The sequence below is a fragment of the Theropithecus gelada genome, chromosome 19 (genome assembly GCF_003255815.1).
Source record: "Theropithecus gelada isolate Dixy chromosome 19, Tgel_1.0, whole genome shotgun sequence".
NCBI lineage: Eukaryota > Metazoa > Chordata > Mammalia > Primates > Cercopithecidae > Theropithecus > Theropithecus gelada.
The window spans coordinates 23041481-23058940 of NC_037687.1; the positions used below are offsets into that span (position 1 = coordinate 23041481).

Here is a 17460-nt window from a genome sequence, read left to right on the forward strand (position 1 = left end):
CAGGCCCTCCCGCGTCCCCCTGCTGCCCCACTGGGGTGCTCCTTCCACCCTCATCTGGAGGCCTGTGGCTTGCAAGAGGCCTCATTGCCACCCCCTCCCCAGCCACCCTGTGCATCTGAACGCAAACCCCTCTTCCCCCTCGGGAGGCAGCAGTGGGAAGGCCGGGTGTGTTCAGAGCTCCTTTGGACCGCCCCTGGAAGGCACCCCACACCCCTGGTGGTGGTGTAGTCCGGTCACTTTATTTTAATTGAAAATGGAGGCATAACATGTCCTAGAAAAATAAAGATTTAGGATACAAAGGAGAAACAGCGGCAGGGCTGCCCCCAGGGATGAGGGAATCTTTGGTCTGGGCCGGATATGAGGACAAGGGCTTGAGTCCAGGAGAGCTGGTGGGGGAAGACCCCCGCCTCCCCACAGCTGCCCCCTCCCGCCCCCGGCAGGAAATGCCACGCTGGGGAGGGTCTCCAGTCTTGGGGGCACGGGGCTGCCTGTCCTCCACTTTTGGATTCCAGACAGTTGTGACAACACCAGCTATCAGCAGAGCTATTAATAGTGTTTCAGGGAGTGACTGGGAGAGGGCTCTGGGGGCTGGAAGTCCGGCCCTGGGGCAGGGTGTTCCACTCACAGCTAGTACCAAGTGGAGGGGGCAGGGCCCCTGAGTCAGGACCCTGGGTCCCCCATGTATATGGTAGGACACAGCATGGGGAGGGCTGTAACAGAGAAGCTTCCCATCCACAAGGGGAGGGAGACCTGGACAGGAGGCAGCCAGGGACGCGACCCCGAGCACCACCAGGGCTTGGAGAGGCCACCCGGGCAGAAGGATGTGGTGGCTGGGGTCTTCAGCAACCGTGTTTCTGGGGCCCCCTCCTCCCACTCCTGTCCCTGCATCTTCAGCACCATTGTTGGGAGAGGCCACAGGGCCGCACTGGGTCACAGTTCCAAGGGCTCCTCCACAGGCACCGACTGGAGCTGGGTCAGAACCTTGGCCTCAGCCTCTAACCCCTCATCAACTTCACCCCCTGCAGTGGCCCCCAGGAGCAGCCCCTCGGGGTCGGGGTCCGGCAGCCTCAGCACGGTGTGGGGGGCCTGTGTCCCCAGCCCCTTTTCTGCTTCCAGCAGCCCCTCTGTTCCTGTGCTTAGTTCCAGCCCTGCTGGCCAGACAGGCACAGCCGCGGGTGACAGCATCAGCCCCTCCGGTGGGGGCGCTGGGAAGTTGGGAAGGAGGCCAGGGGAGTCAGGGGAGAAGGGCAGGCTGGTGCCGGAGGTGGTGGCAGCGGCGGGGGGTGGCTGCTGCGCAGAGAGGGTGCCTAGGGCGTGAGCCTCTGGGAGAGCAGGGCTGGGGGCCACCGGGAGGCCTCCCTCGGGCACGGAGATGGCTGTCTCTGGCTTCAGGGGCAGGGCCAGGCCAGGAGCTGGTGGCAGGACCTGGGAGACGAGCATGCTGGTGGGAAAGGTGGCGGTGAGGATGATCTTGCCCTGCTGCACGGCCACACCCGTCACGATGGGGCTGCCAGACACAGGGTTGGCCAGGAGGAAGTTTCCTGTGGAGAGAAAGGGAACGAGCACAGGTGAGAGCCAGGAGAGCCCACCAAGCCAAGCAGAGGTAGAGACTGTGCGGCTGGAGGGCGGGCAGAAGGAGCCTTCCAGTGGGCCTTGTCCTCGGGGCACTGAGACTTGCCAGGGATGAGATGCCCCCCAGGAGCCCACTGACAGCTCCTCCCTCTGAGATGACTGCACCCCCTCCCCTGGCTCTCACCCAGGCCTGAGAGAGGGAGATGGGGGTACCTGGGGCAGTGGCCGAAGGCAGCTGCAGGGCAGTCACGCCCACCCCGGAGTTGATGAGGTGCACGTTGGCAGGGCCTGCTGCAGCTGCCACCTTCACAGGGCTGCCTGGCCCGGCTGCCAACAGCTGCAGGGGCCCCACAGCCTGGGGCAGGGTCACCACCTGCGAGGTGGGCACTACCTGGGGTAGGTTCAATAGCGGGGAGGTGGGGCTCAGGCCCGCGGGGTACCCTGGGGGTGGGGAGAGTGGCACCACTTGTGGGGCAGCCACAGCGGGCACTGGCCCGGGGGGAAGAGGGAAGGTGGCAGCCGGCGGGGGACCAGGCACCACTTGGGCCAGGGGCCCCTGGACCTCCTCTCCAGGGGCTAGTCCTGGAACAGCCACTTGGGCCCCTTTGGTCTCAGGGGCCTCCGGCTGAGCCTCCTCCAGCCGTACCTCCCCTGTCTGAGGGTCCAGGACCAGGGAGGTCTTGGCCTCGCTGGCCCCCTGAGGGCTGGGCTGCGGTGGAGGGGCACCCCCGCCCCCAGTGAGCAGCAGCGGGCCCAGGCTGGAGGCCTCGCCCAGGGCGAGGCCGTTGATGATGACGGGGCCCCCGTTGAGAAGCACTGCTGGGGAGCTGCTAGCCGCCAGGAAGCTCCCGTTCACCAGGATGGAGGAGGAGGCCGGGCACGGCGCCGGCGGGCTGGTCCCTGCCAGGAATATGGAGCCCTGGGCAGCGGCCTCGGCAGACACTGGGGCCACCCCTCTCTCCAGGTTCTCAGGACTTCGGCTGGACTCGTCCTCAGTGGTGGGATTCCCATCAGACTCGCTGGCAGGAGAAATGGCTGTCAGCTGGGGTCCCTTAGCCTGTGGGGCCTCCCACAGAGCCAGCCGGCTGCTCCCCCACCTTTCCCGGCCCTAGTTTCGGTGGGTCATTCCAGGGGTTATGAAGCCTCTCTGAGACCACCCCAAACCCCAGGGCCTTTTGCAAGTCCTGCATGGATACCACTGCAGAGAAGCGCTGGGGAGGAAAGAGGCCCTTGCTCTCCCCCTGCCTCAGCCTCGGGTCCCCAGAGGCTGAGCTCCCAGGTTGCCCTAAAAGTTCCTTGGTTGGGTATAAAGGGCGAGTGCCCTGGAGAGAGGGAGCAGCAGCCGCCAGCACAGTTCCCAGTGCCCTCCCCGCGGGGCGTCAGAGAAGGGAGAGGCCGGCGCTCAGGGTGGGAGGGGAAGGGCTTGGGTTACAGGGAAACCGGAGCTGGGGAAGGTTCACGTTTCACAACAAAGGCAGACGATGGACCACGCCGTCGGGACTCGGAGGGGGTGTGGGGGCGGGTGGGTAAGAGTAACGGTCAGTGAAGAAAGGGAGCTGGGGGTGGTCACAGACCCCATCCCCTTTCCGCAGCCCCTCTAGTGGCCCCGCAGTGTGGTTCCCCAACACCGATGGGACTGGGACAGGAGCTCGGAGTGGAGCCGCTGGAAGAGGAGACGCGCGGGGCAGTGATGCCGGGGAGAGGGCCCGGGCGGGTGTCTGTCCCGTCCACGCTTAGTCCCCGCGCCCCGCGGGGACCCGGGGTTGTGAGCGGGAGGTGTCCAAGGACCTCGGCACGCCGGCCCCAGTAATAGGCACGGGGAAGGAGGGCTGGTGGACGGGATGTCCCCAGGAGAGCGGGACTTGCGCCGCCCGAGGCCCCTCACCTCTTGCAGGGTGCGCCGCCTCCGGCCCCGGTCCGGTCGCGCTGTCGCCGGTTCTTGAACCAGTTGCTGACCTGCGTGAGCGAGAGGCCGGTGAGCGTGGCCAGGCGGCGCTTCTCGTCCGGCGTGGGGTAGCGGTTGCCGCGGTAGCAGGCCTTGAGCGCGGCGCGGGAGCGCTCCTTGAAGCAGTAGACTGTCTCCTCGCCGTCCCAGATGGTCTTGGGCAGCGGGAACTTCTTGCGCAGTCGATACTTGTCCACTGCGCCCAGCGCGCGGCCGCGGGCCCGCTCGGCCTCATGGTAGCGCGCGCGCAAGTAGAGGTCCTGCAGGAAGGCGTGGTGGGCGGCGGGGAAGGGGCGGCTCTCGAGTAGCCGGTAGAGCTCGGCATACTCGCCCCGCTGGAAGGCCACCAGGGCCCGCGCGCGCAGCACCGGGTCGCTGCCACGTAGGCGCTCGGCCGGGGGCAGTGCGCCCAAGAAGCGGCTCAAGCGGCCGGCGTGGCCCGCCTGGAGCAGCGCCTCGCAGACGCACGCCACCTGCTCGGGCGAGAAGCGGAGGCCCGTGGGCGGTTCGGCAGCGGCCTCGGGGGGCGACCCGGGGACGCCCGGGGATCCCGGGCCCTCCGCTCCCGCAGCCGCTTCGCCCGCCCCGGCCCCGGCCGCCGCCGCCGCCGCCGCCGCCGCCTCACCCTCGGCCGCCTGCAAAGTCTGCAAGAGCTGGCGCGCTTCCTCCTCCTCCTCTTCGGTCGCCGCCGCCGCCACCGCCTCCCCCCCGGCCGCCGGCCCCGCGCTCGGCTCCGCAGGCAAGGTAGCCATGTTTTGCAACTTTGGGAAGTTCCTCCCTCCTTCTCTTCCTCCCTTGGGCTTTCCCCAGCCCCCTCCCCCGCCTGTCCCCCCTTTTCGCCCCCACTCCCCGCTGTTCTCGATCTTCTCCCTGGCCGACTGCGCCCCACGCCGGGAAGGCGAGACCCGGGTCTCTGTCCCCGTGTGTGTGTCCGTTCCCCTCCCCTCTGTCTGTGATTCTCCCTTTGTTTTCCCTCCGCCTCTGGCCGCGCTTTCTGCCTCCCCCCAGCGTGTGCTTCTGGCTCAGGGCCTCAGTTTCCCCATCGGGACAACGCAGAAGGTAACGGGCCGTCCAGGAGGGCTAAGGGCGCGAAGCCTCCGCCCCGAGACTGAGCTTCTGCACGCCTCCGTCTCCAGGGTCCTCTGCAGGCCCCCACATTCCCCATCTCGGCCTGCGCTCCGCCCCTTGGAATTCCCGGCTCCGCAGTGGGGGCGGGTCTGGCTGGGAGGAGGGGCGGGGAACGGGCTAGAAAGTTTGCAGCAACTTTTCTCGAGCTTGCGTCCCCGGAGCGGATGCGCGTGGCGTGCGCAGGCGCAGTGGAAGGAGGATGGCCGCGCGCTGCCAGCCCATCCCCCCTCTTCTCGACGCTCGGTGGCACAGCTGGGCCACAGCTGGGCCGGGGCGGTGCCTCCGGGTGGCCCATTCGCCCTCCTATTGGCCGGACGCCAAGGCCCCACCCCGTAGCTTTTCCTCCCCCAACCCTGATTCGTCCGCTTCGCATCCCGCTAGCTCCTCCCAGACCTTCGGCCGCCTCCACTCGCCTTCGGATTGGCCCGCTGCGCAACCTCCTGCCCACTACGCAAACCGCGGACTGCGGAGTCCAGAACTTTGGGCAGATGGAGGGCCTTTTATTCGCGAGGGTCGGGGGTGGGGTCCTAGGTGGGGACAGACAATAAATACCGAGGAATATCGGGGTCTCAGTGCATCCAAAACGTGGATTGGGGTGTTCGGGGTCCTGCAGCCTGTCAGCGAGTCGGAGGACGAGGTCAATAAATATCCAAACCGCCGAAGCAGTCAGAGCCGGCTCGGGCTCCGAGAGCTGCGCACGTGAGGAGGGGGGCGCGGGATCCCCGAATAAGCGCGTTTGGCAAAAGCAAATTTCCCGAGTAAGCGGGCAGAGGTCGCGCCAGACGCTCCCCAGAGAGCAGGGCGTCATGCACAAGGGAGGATTTGCAGTTTGCGAACCGACGGTAGGTGGGGGTGCGTGGAAAGTGGAACACGGACGACCCGGCTTGCTGCCTTCGCAGGCCTGCCGTTTGCCCATCCACGTCAGGGCCTCAGCCTGGCCGAAAGAAGTGGTCTGCGATCCCCCACCAGCAGCAGCAGCAGCAGCAGCATTCCCGGCTACAAGGCCCCCTCGAGCCCCGTTCGCCGGCCGCGAACCCGGCCCCTCCCTCCCCGGCCGCTAGGGGGCAGGCCCGGATCACAGGACTGGAGCTGGGCGGAGACCCAAGCTCGGAGCGGTGTGAACTGGCAGGCGGTGGGCGCGGCTTCTTTGCCGTGCCCCGGGCGCTCAGTCTTTCAACGGGGCCCCGGAGTCGAAGACAGTTCTAGGGTTCAGGGAGCGCGAGCGGCTCCCGGGCGGCGCCAGACTGCGGTGAGTTGGCCGGCGTGGACCACCAACCCAGCGCAGCCCAGGGCGGCGGCACGAGACAGAGCAACGGCGAACAGGAGCAGGGAAAGCGCCTCCGATAGGCCAGGCCTAGGGACCTGCGGGGAGAGGGCGAGGTTAACACCCGGCATGGGCCTCTGATTGGCTCCTGGGACTCGCCCCGCCTACGCCCACAGGTGGGCCCGCACGCCTCCCTGCTCCCCACCCCCGCCCCAACAGCCGGCAGCTGTTAGTCCACTCGCACGCCTCTAATCCCGTCTGAACTCGTCATTGGCTGCTTCTTAGCGGCCTGTGTTGATTGGCTGCCCGCGGATCCGCCCTCCCGCCGTGGGCCCAGCCCTGCAAATGCGCAGCTAAGCGGGTGGCACAGGGCGGGTGGAGCGAGGGGCGCGGCGGCGGAGGGGGGCGTGGGCAGCCGGACGTACCCTGGCAGGGAGCAGCAGGTGGCGGCGGTGCATGGGGCCTGGCCCCACCAGCGGGCACTGGCCCAGAGCCACGGCCGGGGGGCCATCTAGCTGGAGAGAGAAGGGACAGGTGACCCGATCGGAGCCCAGCCCAGCCCTCAGCAGTGGGGCGAGAGACAGCGAGGGGAATCAAGGCTGGGGAGGTTATCTAGGGAGATCCCGGAGGGAATCTGGTGAGCCTTGAACGGAGGGAGATCTGGGGCTGAACGAAGGGTTTCTGCCCTCCAAAGTCGCAAAGACGTAGGGTGAGCCCTGTATCTGGACGGGGAGACCAGGAGCCAGGGAGGGGATCTGTAGAGTGGGCAGCAGGTCTGAGGCAGGGGAAAGAGAGGGGTCTTACATGGGAAGGTGGATCCGTGGCCCGGGGACTGGGGACCCCCGTGACAGCTGGAAGGAGAAGAAAGAGGCATAGGGCGCGTGGAGGGGCGAAGGAGGGCGGTGGCGCGGCGTGCCCCAGCATGGGTCCCTTCCCTCCTCCAGGTGTCTATACGTGCCCCGCAGAGCAGACGGCCCACCTCCTCCCGGCCCTCCGGGGAAGGGGACACATGAGGGACTCGCCTGTGGCTCCCTCTGCCTGCAGCAACTCCATCCGCTCCTGCAACTGCCGTACGTGCGCCTCTAGGTCCCGGTTCCGAGCCTCTGCCTCGCGTAGTTGACTGTGGGGAGGTAAGGACGGTGAGTCAGTCCGAGTCGGACGAGAGGGGCTGCCAAGGGTTGCCATGGGCCCTGCGCCCCGGCCCCAACGCCGACCTGGCAAAGTTCTGGTTGGCCATGCGGATGGCCTCCATCTCCCGGCTCAGGCTCTGCCGGGTGAGCACCTCCTCCTCCAGGGCCTCCTGGAGCTCCCGCAGCGTCACCTCGGCCTCAGCCTCTGCCGCAGGGATAGCCGCTGGAACTGCCACTTCAGCCTGTGTATGGGGACCGGGCTTAAGGCTGCCTGTGGCTCCTGGAGGACTCAGAACTTGGGCACTGGTTCCAGGCTAGGGATCCTTGCTTGTCCCCTACTTCTCCGTCCCCTCAAAATTTCTGGAATCCCCACAGCTCCTGCAATGATCCAAGCCCCCTCCCTTCCCTACCTCCCTCAGCCCCTTCTCTGAGTCTGGTCCTCGAAATCCACACAGGGACCAGAGAGCTGGTCCTCAAACACGAACACAACCTATGTCCCTCTGCTGCTCAAAATCCCTCCAGCTCCCTAATGCCCTCACGACAAAAGGCCTTGCTGGGTTTTGTTGCCTGCTGGCCTCTCCGGCATTCTCAGGAACGGTTCAGCCAAACAGGAACAAATCAGGATATCAGGATTCCCACCTGCTCAAGGCCTTTGCCCTTGAGGCTCTCGCCTGACCACCTGGCACCTTTCTTTCCATGGCTGGCTTCTCCTTCAGGAGCGTTCAGCTCAAAGTTCAACTCCTCAGATCCCCACCAACGCACACAGCCTTACTTAATGCCCCACTGTAACTACAGAGACCGTGTCATGTCTGAAGTAACCTCGTCTGTCCGTGGTTTCTGTCTGCTTCTGTTCAGGAAGTCCCCAGAGGGCTCTACAGCACACGTCACCCGGGAAGCCCTCAACTTTTCTCTCCTGCTTGCCCCTGACGGACCCCCTCCCCTCCACAACTTACTGTTTCATCCCGTGGGGACACTGAGGACTCCAGGCTAGGCACTTGCACGTGTGGCTCAAGCAGCTGCTCAGCCTCCAGTTCCATGGGTGTGGGGCCTGGGACCTCACTGTCCCTGAGGAGAGGGGGGTGGGGAGGGAGACGGAACGCTGATTCTCTGGTGGAGAACCAGAGCTCCTGGCCTGCAGGTAAGGGGCAGCTGCTTCAAAGACCTCCTGATTTGAGGAAGGGGAGCGACAGCGTGAAGAGAACAGTCTCAGGTGGGCCAGTGGCCCCTCCTCTGCTTAGGAAAAGCCCTGCCCCTCCCCTGGCCTTGGGCCCCTGGGAGCTGCTCTTTGTAAACCTTCTGCAGGGACTCGGGGTCCAGACCCCCATGTTCCAGGGTCAGCTCGTCTCCTCCCTTGACATGTGATCTCTGCAGAACCCTCTTCTTAGGGCCACAGGACAGGGAGGCCGACCTGATGAAGGAGACTGCTTGGCTCTGGCCACCTCCACAGATGTGGTCCTAAGACTGGACATGAGACCCCACGATGGCGACTTGAGATCAGCACACCCCACTCAGCTGTGGGAAGGGGACAACTCCTCCCTAGGGTACGAAGTGGCTGTCCCCACCAACCTAGCAGTCCCTCCTGTGGGAACATGGCTCAGGACCCAGCTATCCTGGGCATGCATCTGGGCTCCAATAGAGGATGGGTTCAATCCTGACCCACTGTTCAGGCCCCACAGCAGTTCAGAATCGAGTTAGAGTTCATTAACGGTAAGGTACAGTATTTGTAATGTTGTCCAGTAATAAAAGCTGATTAGAAAACCAACTGTTCTCTTAGACAAAGTAGCATGAAGAAGGGGAAAAAAAAAAAACCACAACAAAACACCTGTTCTCCAGTATTTAAACGTGTCTGTGCACGTGTGAGCCAGGGACCACTGCCGTCTGGTGAGCTCACGAGATACCGACTTCCTTTTCCTTATCTGTATTTTCTAATTTACTTGTGATAAGCAATGCATTATTTGTGTAATTAATACTTTTTTTTGAGACCAGGTCTCACTCTGTTGCCCAGGTTGGAATCTATCATGGCTCACTGAAGCCTCAAACTCTAGGCTCAAGTCATCGTCCTACTTCAGCTCCTGAATAGCTGGGACTGCAGGCACAGACCACCATGCCTGGCTAAATTTTTTCAATTTTTTGTAGAGACAGGGTCTCATTATATTGCCCAGGCTAGTCTTGAACTCCTGGGCTCAAGCAATCCGTCCACCTCAGCCTCCCAAAGTACTGGGATTCCAAGCGTGAGCCACCATGCCCAGCCTGTAAATTAATACTTTTTTTTTTTTTTTGAGATGAAGTTTCGCTTTTGTTACCCAGACTGGAGTGCAATGGCACGATCTCAGCTCACCACAATCTCTGCCTCCCGCCCTTAGCCTCCTGAGTAGCTGGGATTACAGGCGTGCACCACCACGCCCAGCTAATTTTGTTTTTTAGTAGAGACGGGGTTTCTCCATGTTGGTCAGGCTGGTCTTGAACTCCCGACCTCAGGTGATCCACCCGCCTCGGCCTCCCAAAGTGCTGGGATTACAGGTGTGAGTCACCGCACCTGGCCTAAATTAATATTTTTAAATGGCCTTATTATTATGTGGGTGATTCAAAGAGTTTGCATTCTTTTACAATTAGATTATAAAAGTCTCAACTTCATATTTTCCAAGATTCTGAAGTCCTGTGACTCTGTGTACTACAGACGTAAAAGTTGATGGTTACGAGATTCTGGAAAGCCCAATCTGTAACTCTGAGGTTTTAAAGTTCAATCTAACATTTCGAAGTACATGTATCTGACATTTTAAGGTCCTCCAACTCTGGCCTCTTAGGAGTCTTTGGTCCCAAAACAATAAGGTTCCAAGACTGATCCTGCAACTCTATTGGCTGCCAAGGAGCAGGACCCAGGAAGCTCCAGCAGCCTCGGGGAGTGCTTACCTGAGGGCCATGCAGGAGTAGGAGTAGCCCACGAAAGGCAGGTGGACCCCCAGTGGCGCACCTTCCCGAATGTCCGACAGCGTCTCCTGCACAAGACACACAGATGTGACTGGCAATCGTCAGGGTGGGCCCCTCACTGCTTTTTGATTTTGGCTTACATGTTCCCCACAAACCAGCCCCAACTCAGGGCTTATCTAAAGTGGCCCCTCCAGCTTTTTTTTTTTTCTTTTTTTTTTTTTTGACAAGGAGTCTTGCTCTGTTGCCCAGGCTGGAGTGCAGTGGCGTGATCTCAGCTCACTGCAACCTCTGCCTCCTGGGTTCAGGCGATTCTCCTGCTTCAGCTTCCCGAGTAGCTGGGATTACAGGTGCCCTCCATCACACCTGGCTAATTTTTTATATTTTTAGGAGAGACGGGGTTTCACCATGTTGGCCAGGCTGGTCTCGAACTCCTGACCTCAAGTGATCCGCCGCCTCGGCTGGTCTAGTCCCAAACTCTGGGCTCAAGCAGTCCTCCAACCTCAGCCTCCCAAAGTGCTGGGATTACAAATATAAGCCACTGTGCCCGGCCCACTTCTTTTTTTTTTTTTTTTAAGATGGAATCTTGCTGTCTCCCCGTCTAGAGTATAGTGGCACGATCCCAGCCCACTGCAGACTCCGCCTCCCAGGTTCAAGCAATTCTCCTGCCTCAGCCTCCTGAGTAGCTGGGACAACAGGCACACACCACCAAGCCTGGCTAAATGTTGTATTTTTAGTAGACACAGGGTTTCACCATGTTGGCCAGGCTGGTCTTGAACTCCTGACCTCCAGTGACCTGTCTGCCTCAGCCTTCCAAAGTTCTGGGATTATAGGCGTGAACCATCTTGCCCAGCCTATTTTTTTTTTCTCTTTTTTTTGAGACAGAGTCTCACTCTGTCATCCAGACTGCAGTGCAGTGGCATGATCTTGGCTCACTGCAAACTCTGCCTCCCGGGTTCAAGCGATTCTCCTGCCTCAACTTCCCCAGTAGCTGGGATTACAGGCAACCACGACCACGCCCAGCGACTTTTCTTGTATTTTTAGTAGAGACGGGGTTTCACCATGTTGGCCAGGCTGGCCTCAAACTCCTGATCTCGTGATCCGCCCACCTCGGACTCCTAAAGTGCTGGAATTACAGGCATGTGCCACAGCCGAGCCTATTTTAAAATTTCAATTTAATTTTATCTTATTTTTGAGACAGAGTCTCTCTCTGTTGCTCAGGCGGGAATACAGTGGCACAATCACAGCTCACTGCAGCCTTGACCTCCTGGGCTCAAGTGAGCCTCCCAGGTCGGCCTCCCTAGGAGCTGAGTATACAGGCATGCTCCACCACACCCAGCCAATTTTTTAAACATTTTTGTAGAGATAGGGTCTCACCACATTGCCCAGGCTGGTCTTGAACTCCTGGGCTCAAACAATCCACTCGCTTCGGCCTCCCAAAGTACTGGGGTTACAGGCGTGAGCCACGGCGCCTGGCCCCACTATTTTTTCTTGTATCCTGTTGCTTCCCTTCAGGGTACCTGCCACACTCTCCATAATTCTCTCATTCTCTAGACTGCAAGTGGATGAGGGCAGGGACCAGAGATGATCTGGTCAGTGCTAGATCCCCAGTATTGTCCAGCAAAAGGGCACCCAGAGCCAAGCAAGCATTCCACGACAGCTCGTTACACGGTGAAGAGAGCCAGCCTGAGGGAGGAGGAGTCCTCTCCTGCTTCTCATCTCTCGAAGTCTCAGCTCAGATAGCTCCCCACTCCAGGAAGCCCTCCAGGACCTTCCTTGCTGAGTCAGGAGCCCCCCACCCCCTGCACTCCATTGTCTCAGCCCTGATCATTCTGGGGCTTCACTGTCTGAAGACTGGTCTGTGTTTCCCCACTGGACTATAAGTCTAGGTCACTGCTGGGTCCTCAGCACTAGATGGGCACACAGCAGGTGCTCTGGGGAATGAGTGGTTCAGGACCCCAGGAGGTAGGCACTGTCCTTACTCCAACTTTATGGAGGGAGCATGGGGAGGTTCCCGCAGCCGAGCAGGGGCCGCAGGTACCTACCCCGCCCCCGCTCACCATGGCAGTGAGCCCGTCCTCCACCAAGTCGAAGTTGCATGTGTCGGTGGCACCTTCAAAATCCGGTGTAAAGGGGGGCATGCTGTCTCGGAGACCATCCCAGTCAAGGCCAAAGAAGAAGGGATGTGTCCGGAAGTCACCTGCTCCACCCCGGCCCAGCCGTGTCTCCGGGGGACACAGCAGACGCTGGATGAGGTCTTGAGCCTCCTCAGGGACCCCTTCATCTGCCAGCGGCAGAGAGAGGTGCTCCTGCTTAGAGGGAGAGGGAGAGGAGGCGATAGTTGGGGAGCGCCTACCTGGAGAGGCCAGGGCTCCCTGGGGCCATGCTCACCTTGTAGTGGACGATCTTGCCGTAGGTCTCCGCCGTGGAATCCGCGTAGAAGGGCGTCTGCCCGTAGAACATTTCATAGGCGAACACACCCAGCGCCCACCAGTCACACTCTGGCCCGTAGCTGCCTGTCCCAGGCCCACCGCCCACAGCCTGCAGGATCTCGGGGGACAGGTAGTCTGGGGTGCCCACAGCCACCAGTGACCGCACCTGGACCAAAAGGAGCAGAGCAAGGCTTGGGCCCACCCCTCTGGGCCCACCAGCTCTGGGCCCTCCTTCCAACCACTCCCCAAATGCTTAGCCTCTCCCTCTGCCTGGTCTAATGCTCCGCCACACAGATGCACACTTAGGCCTGGGTCACCTCCTCCTTCCCCCTCCAAGTCCAGTCCTGCCCCCACACTCTGCACCTCCCATCCCTCATTAGCAGCCCGACTTGCTCTGTGGCCAGGGCACTGGCTCACCGTTCCATCTGCCTGCAGCTTGAGACAGGAGCCGAAGTCGGCCAGGCGGATGTGGCCACAGCGGTCCAGCAGGATGTTGTCGGGTTTGATGTCCCTGCACCGAGGAAAGGAGAAGGGTGGGATAAGTGAACCTCCCTTCTGTGGTCCCACCAGGCTCTGCCCCTCTGGCCAGTGCCACCTGGGGCCCCACTTCCTTGGGTTCCACCCCTGTAGGGATTCTACAGTTCTGGACCCTACTCCCAGGCACGCCCCAGTGGGCCCCAACCAAGGAGGTCCCTCTCTAGGCCCTGGCCTCTCTGGGCTCTGACCTTCCAAGAACCCTGCCAGGGAACAAGCTTGCTATCCCCTCGCCCTAGGCCTCAGCCATGCCACACACACCTGTGCACGTAGCCGAGCCGGTGCACCGAATCTATGGCCATGACAATCTCCGCCAGGTAGAAGCGCGCCATCTCGGCCGGAATCCGCTCCCCAAACTTGCTCAGCAGTGTCAGCAGGTCCCCACCCACGTAATACTCCATGACCAGGTACTGAGAAGGGGTTCGTCATGGGTGGCTGGTAGTCCCGAGGCCCTGATCCATCACGGATGGCCGGGACAACCACTGCCAGAGACACCCCATCCCTGGGCAGAGACCTGCAGCCCCAGCCCAGAGATAACCACAGAGATCTGCCAGGCCAAATCAGAGACCACCTGCGGCCCCCGCCCCCTGCCCCTCGGAAAAAAACACAAACAAAAAACCTTTCCTGGAATGTCACTGGGCAGATTCACTCTCCCTGAGATGTTCTGGGAAAGAGAACTCATAGACCACTCAACACCCAGAGAATAGGTCCCAGACACTCCCTCCCTAGGCAGTGGCCCCGTTAGAATTTCTGAAGACCTATCCCATTCCAGGTAAGAGACCCCCCCAACAGAGACATCTTTATATGAGTCCCCCAAAACACCCCAGAAAGGGGCACTGAGGGACACCATCCCCGTCCAAGATAAGGAAGGCCCCTCATCCACCTGACACACCCTCTTACTGCACACAGACTCTCCCACAGGCGTGGGAGACTTGTGGTGGGCAGCACCCCCAATCCTAGAGCTTCCTCTCCCCACCTCCTCATCCAGCGACAGCATGGGCTCTGTACCTCTTCCCAGTCACCCCAGCCCGGAGCTCACCAGGTAGTTCTCATCCTGGAAGGCGAAATGCAGCTGCGTGATCCACCGCCGGTCCCCATTCACCAACACGTCCCTCTCCTCACGGAAGCACGACACCTGCAGGGCACCCGGAGGAGCTGCAGCCGGAGAGAGGGCGCGGATCCTCAAAGCCCCCCACGCCCGCCCAGCCCCTCACCTCGCCCCTCTTCAGCATGTCCCACTTGTTCATGATCTTCATGGCGTACACCTGGCCCGTCTGCTTCATCTTCACCACCGCTACCTGAGGCCAAGACAGGCAGACAAGGTGGAGACGGCGGGAAAACAGAAGGGCTCGCCGAGACCCAACTCCACCCCCTTCTGCACCCAGTCGTGGCCCCGCCCCACCTGCCGCACCACGCCCATTGGTCCCAAGCCCCGCCTCCAGCCCAGCCCTAGGTTCTAAGGCTTGGTCATTCATCAATTTATAAGGCCCCACCCCAACCCCTATGCCCCACCCACCACAAGTCAAGTCGGGCTCCCGACCAGTTGAGCTTACCTCACTGAACGCCCCGCGTCCGATCACCTTCAGAATCTCGAAGTCGTCCCTGTGCAGTCGGACCTCCTTAAGCCTCACCACGATGGGCTCCGCTGGGGGCGTGGTGGGGGAAAAGAACCGAGGGTCACCAGAAAAGGCACTGGAGACAAGGGGAAAAGCCCCACCTTCTGTCTCCCCTTCTCTCTGCCTCTCAGCTTCACCCTAGGACTGTCTGCTTCCCAAGAGCTTCCCCACATAAACACTGTGTAAGGTTCTGGGGACCCAAAACTGCCCTCCCATAGAGGCGAGATGCCTGGGAAGCCCTTTGCGGGACAGGGCATTGGACCAGAGGGCTCCAAGGGTGTGCAGGACGGTGAGGGTGGGGTAACAAAGTCCGCAGAAGGGCAGACCCTAAAGAACGAGGGGAGAAGGAAATAAGACCCAGTTCTTCCACCTTCCTGGGCTTCCAGTCCTCCACCCCGACTCCAGGTGACAGTTCAGGCGCAGCCAGGGCCCCACCCCCTCGTTCTCATGTAGAATGTCCTGGGTAATGGCCCAGACGTGGGGTTGTATCCAGTACCTCTAGATTCAGATACAGGTGGTTCTTGAACCACACTTTGGGAAACCCTGGATCTGGGGCTGGGGGAAGGAACAGGACAGGGAGACAAAGCCGGCATGGTCACACATCCTAGACTCAAGTGCTCTGGTCCAGCCCATCTCTCAGTCCTCCAGGAGGAGGGCTTTAGTCCTACCCCTTATTTACAGATGACAATCAGGGCTCTCAGAAGTCAAGGTCCTATGACTAGGAATGTTAAACAGGGCAGCTTGGGTGGGGGACCGGCTGGGGTGGAGGCTTGTGGCTCAGGGACCATGGGGACAGGGAGGCCTGGACTCCCAGGGGTGGAAGAAGTGGAGGCAGGATGGAGAGGGATGGGTATGGGAGGGGAGGGAAGGAGAAGAGACAGTGGGTTCTGGAGGAGAGAGAGGGGTTTCGGGGGGTTCCAGAAGAGTGGGCCAGCAGGGACGAACCAGCCAGGGCTGAGGACGGGGGAGGGAGGAGAGAGCCAAGACATTGAGCCCTTTTAAGGCAGCAGGAACCCAGGCCCCCTCCCCCGCCCCAGGCCTGGCAGGGGAGGGGCCGCAAGATGCAGCTCGGGCCACAAAAGGAGTGCTCCTCCCTGGAGCGCCAGACCCCTACCCCGCCCGGTCTCAGTTTACCCTGCCAGCCCAACTTCATCCTCTGTTAAAGGGGGGCCAGGAGAGTCATTAGGGGCTGCGGGAGGTTGGGAGAAGGTTTTTCCAGAGGCTGAGTGGCCTGGCCCTTCTTGGCCTCCGCCTTCCCATCTGTGAAATGGGAGGAGGAGGGAGAGGAACCAGACCTGGGTCACAAAGAGATGGACACAAGAGGAAGCAGGGGAAGGTGGAGAAACAGGAAACAAGTGTCACATAGTTTGTCACACACAGACCAAAGACCAAGTGCCAGTCGCTGAGGGCCAGGCACGTGAGGGCCAGAGGGGCAGGGTGCTGGGAGTGAAAGAAACCAGTGACCAGTGAGCCCGAGTCCTGGGCTTGGGGAGGAGGTGGGCGGACAAGGCAGCTGGCAGAAGTGGAAGCATCCTCCTTCCAGCCCTGGCCCCAGGCCCTGGAAAGTCCTTGCAAGAGGGGCTTTGTGGGGCAGCTGGAAGGTTGGAGGCCGTGGGCCAGGAGAACTAAAGGACGCAGGGAGCTGGGGTGGCGAGAATGGTGGCTGACCCACACGGCTCATAGGGACCGAGACTTTGGGGCTGGGGGTGGGGGTGGGTGCAGAACCTACAAAAGGAAGCACACCCAGAAGAACCCAAAGTTGTCCCTCCTGGATCACAGAGGAGGGGGCGCTGGTGGCGCCTGTCTGCAAAGCTGGTTCTCCCCCAGGGCCCGCGTGAGTCACCGCCCTCCCAGTGCCTGGGCACCTGTTGGGGCAGCTGGAGAGGCTGGCGCCGAACACCTGCCTGTCGGCTGCGCCCCTGGCAGCTGCCCCATGCTGGCCCTCCTGGCTTGCCCCGGGCTGCAGGAAACCAAGGGAGTGGGCCATAGAGCCCACTTTTGGGGAGAGGGTCCTAGGAGAGGGAGCTCCCAGCATGACACTGGCCCTGTCCCTGAGGCAGGGTGCAGAGAGGCCATGGGAGGCTGTTGGCAGTGTAGCCTGCTGTGACTCCTAAGCCATGGCTCTGAGTCATAGCCACCCTGGCCTCTGCTGACCTTACTCTGCCCCTCCAGGGTGGTGGCATAGGACAGAGAAATGTTGTCCCAGGACTCAGGTCCACGCTCTGAGCCCCAGGATGGGAGGATCTTCCCATGCCCATCCTGCCATCCTGCCCCCGCAACAGCCAGGCCTCTGTGCCCAGACCTGTCTCCTGCCCCACCCCCACCCCATCTGCAGGAGCCCTGAGGGCAGGCACTCACCCCACTGCAAGAAGTCGGCCACGTACTTGTCCTGGGCCAGTTCAGAGGCACCCAGCTCCTGGTGGACGCCCAGGAGAAGGTCGAGCAGGGGCTCCAGCCCCAGGAAGCCGGGGTCCAACACCAGCTGCTGGAGCTGCCTCAGCCGCACCTCGGCTGACATGTTGGACAGGCAGCACCATGGCCCCTCCCCGGGCCGGGGGCTCGGGGTCCTCCTGTCACGGGGCCTGGCAGCCCCTGTCCAGACCCTGGAGCCCTGGCTGCATGTCTGCCTGTCCCTGACTGTCCCCTGGGCCTCTCTGGCCACTTCTCTCTGCTGCTGAGGCCTCCTCCCCTTCTCCCCACCCCTTGGTCCAGCCCCCCTCCCGCCTCCCAGCCTTAACCCCTCACAAGCCACCCCCCAAGCTCCCTCCTTCCAGGGCCCTTCAGAACCCTTCAGTGCTAGAGGGGATGGATGGAGAATCTCAGCTCTCACACTGTCACCCCAATAAAAAGGTAGAGCACAGAGGAAGCCACAGGTGTGATGGATTCCAAGAGGAACCTGCCCATTACTAAAACG

The 17460-nt window shown here is 61.5% G+C and overlaps 2 protein-coding genes and 1 long non-coding RNA gene across 9 annotated transcripts; 1 reads left to right on the forward strand and 2 right to left on the reverse strand.

Annotated features, from left to right (window-relative positions):
• Positions 1–217: 217 nt before the first annotated feature.
• On the reverse strand, positions 218–4650 carry SIX5 (SIX homeobox 5). The gene is made up of 3 exons (XM_025366775.1): positions 3458–4650; positions 1786–2591; positions 218–1541 (listed from the first exon to the last, which is right to left on the reverse strand). The coding sequence occupies exons 1-3, from the start codon at positions 4267–4269 to the stop codon at positions 931–933; spliced, it is 2229 nt and encodes a 742-aa protein (XP_025222560.1). The 5' UTR covers positions 4270–4650; the 3' UTR covers positions 218–930.
• Positions 3210–7857, forward strand: LOC112612355. The gene is made up of 2 exons (XR_003116848.1): positions 3210–3547; positions 6854–7857. It is a non-coding gene; the product is annotated as an uncharacterized LOC112612355 (long non-coding RNA).
• DMPK (DM1 protein kinase) lies at positions 5125–17233 on the reverse strand. Of its 7 annotated transcripts, none has more exons than XM_025366771.1 (15): positions 16905–17233; positions 14484–14575; positions 14145–14228; positions 13970–14065; positions 13192–13340; positions 12814–12907; positions 12356–12562; positions 12025–12273; positions 9950–10035; positions 7993–8104; positions 7124–7281; positions 6932–7029; positions 6714–6760; positions 6335–6420; positions 5125–6007 (listed from the first exon to the last, which is right to left on the reverse strand). In XM_025366771.1, exons 1-15 carry the CDS (start codon positions 17062–17064, stop codon positions 5848–5850), a joined length of 1878 nt encoding a protein of 625 aa, XP_025222556.1. In that variant the 5' UTR covers positions 17065–17233; the 3' UTR covers positions 5125–5847. The 7 variants fall into 7 exon arrangements, with proteins under 7 accessions (XP_025222556.1, XP_025222557.1, XP_025222553.1 ...); XM_025366772.1 differs by having other exon boundaries at positions 6335–6424; XM_025366768.1 differs by having other exon boundaries at positions 12010–12273.
• Positions 17234–17460: the final 227 nt, after the last annotated feature.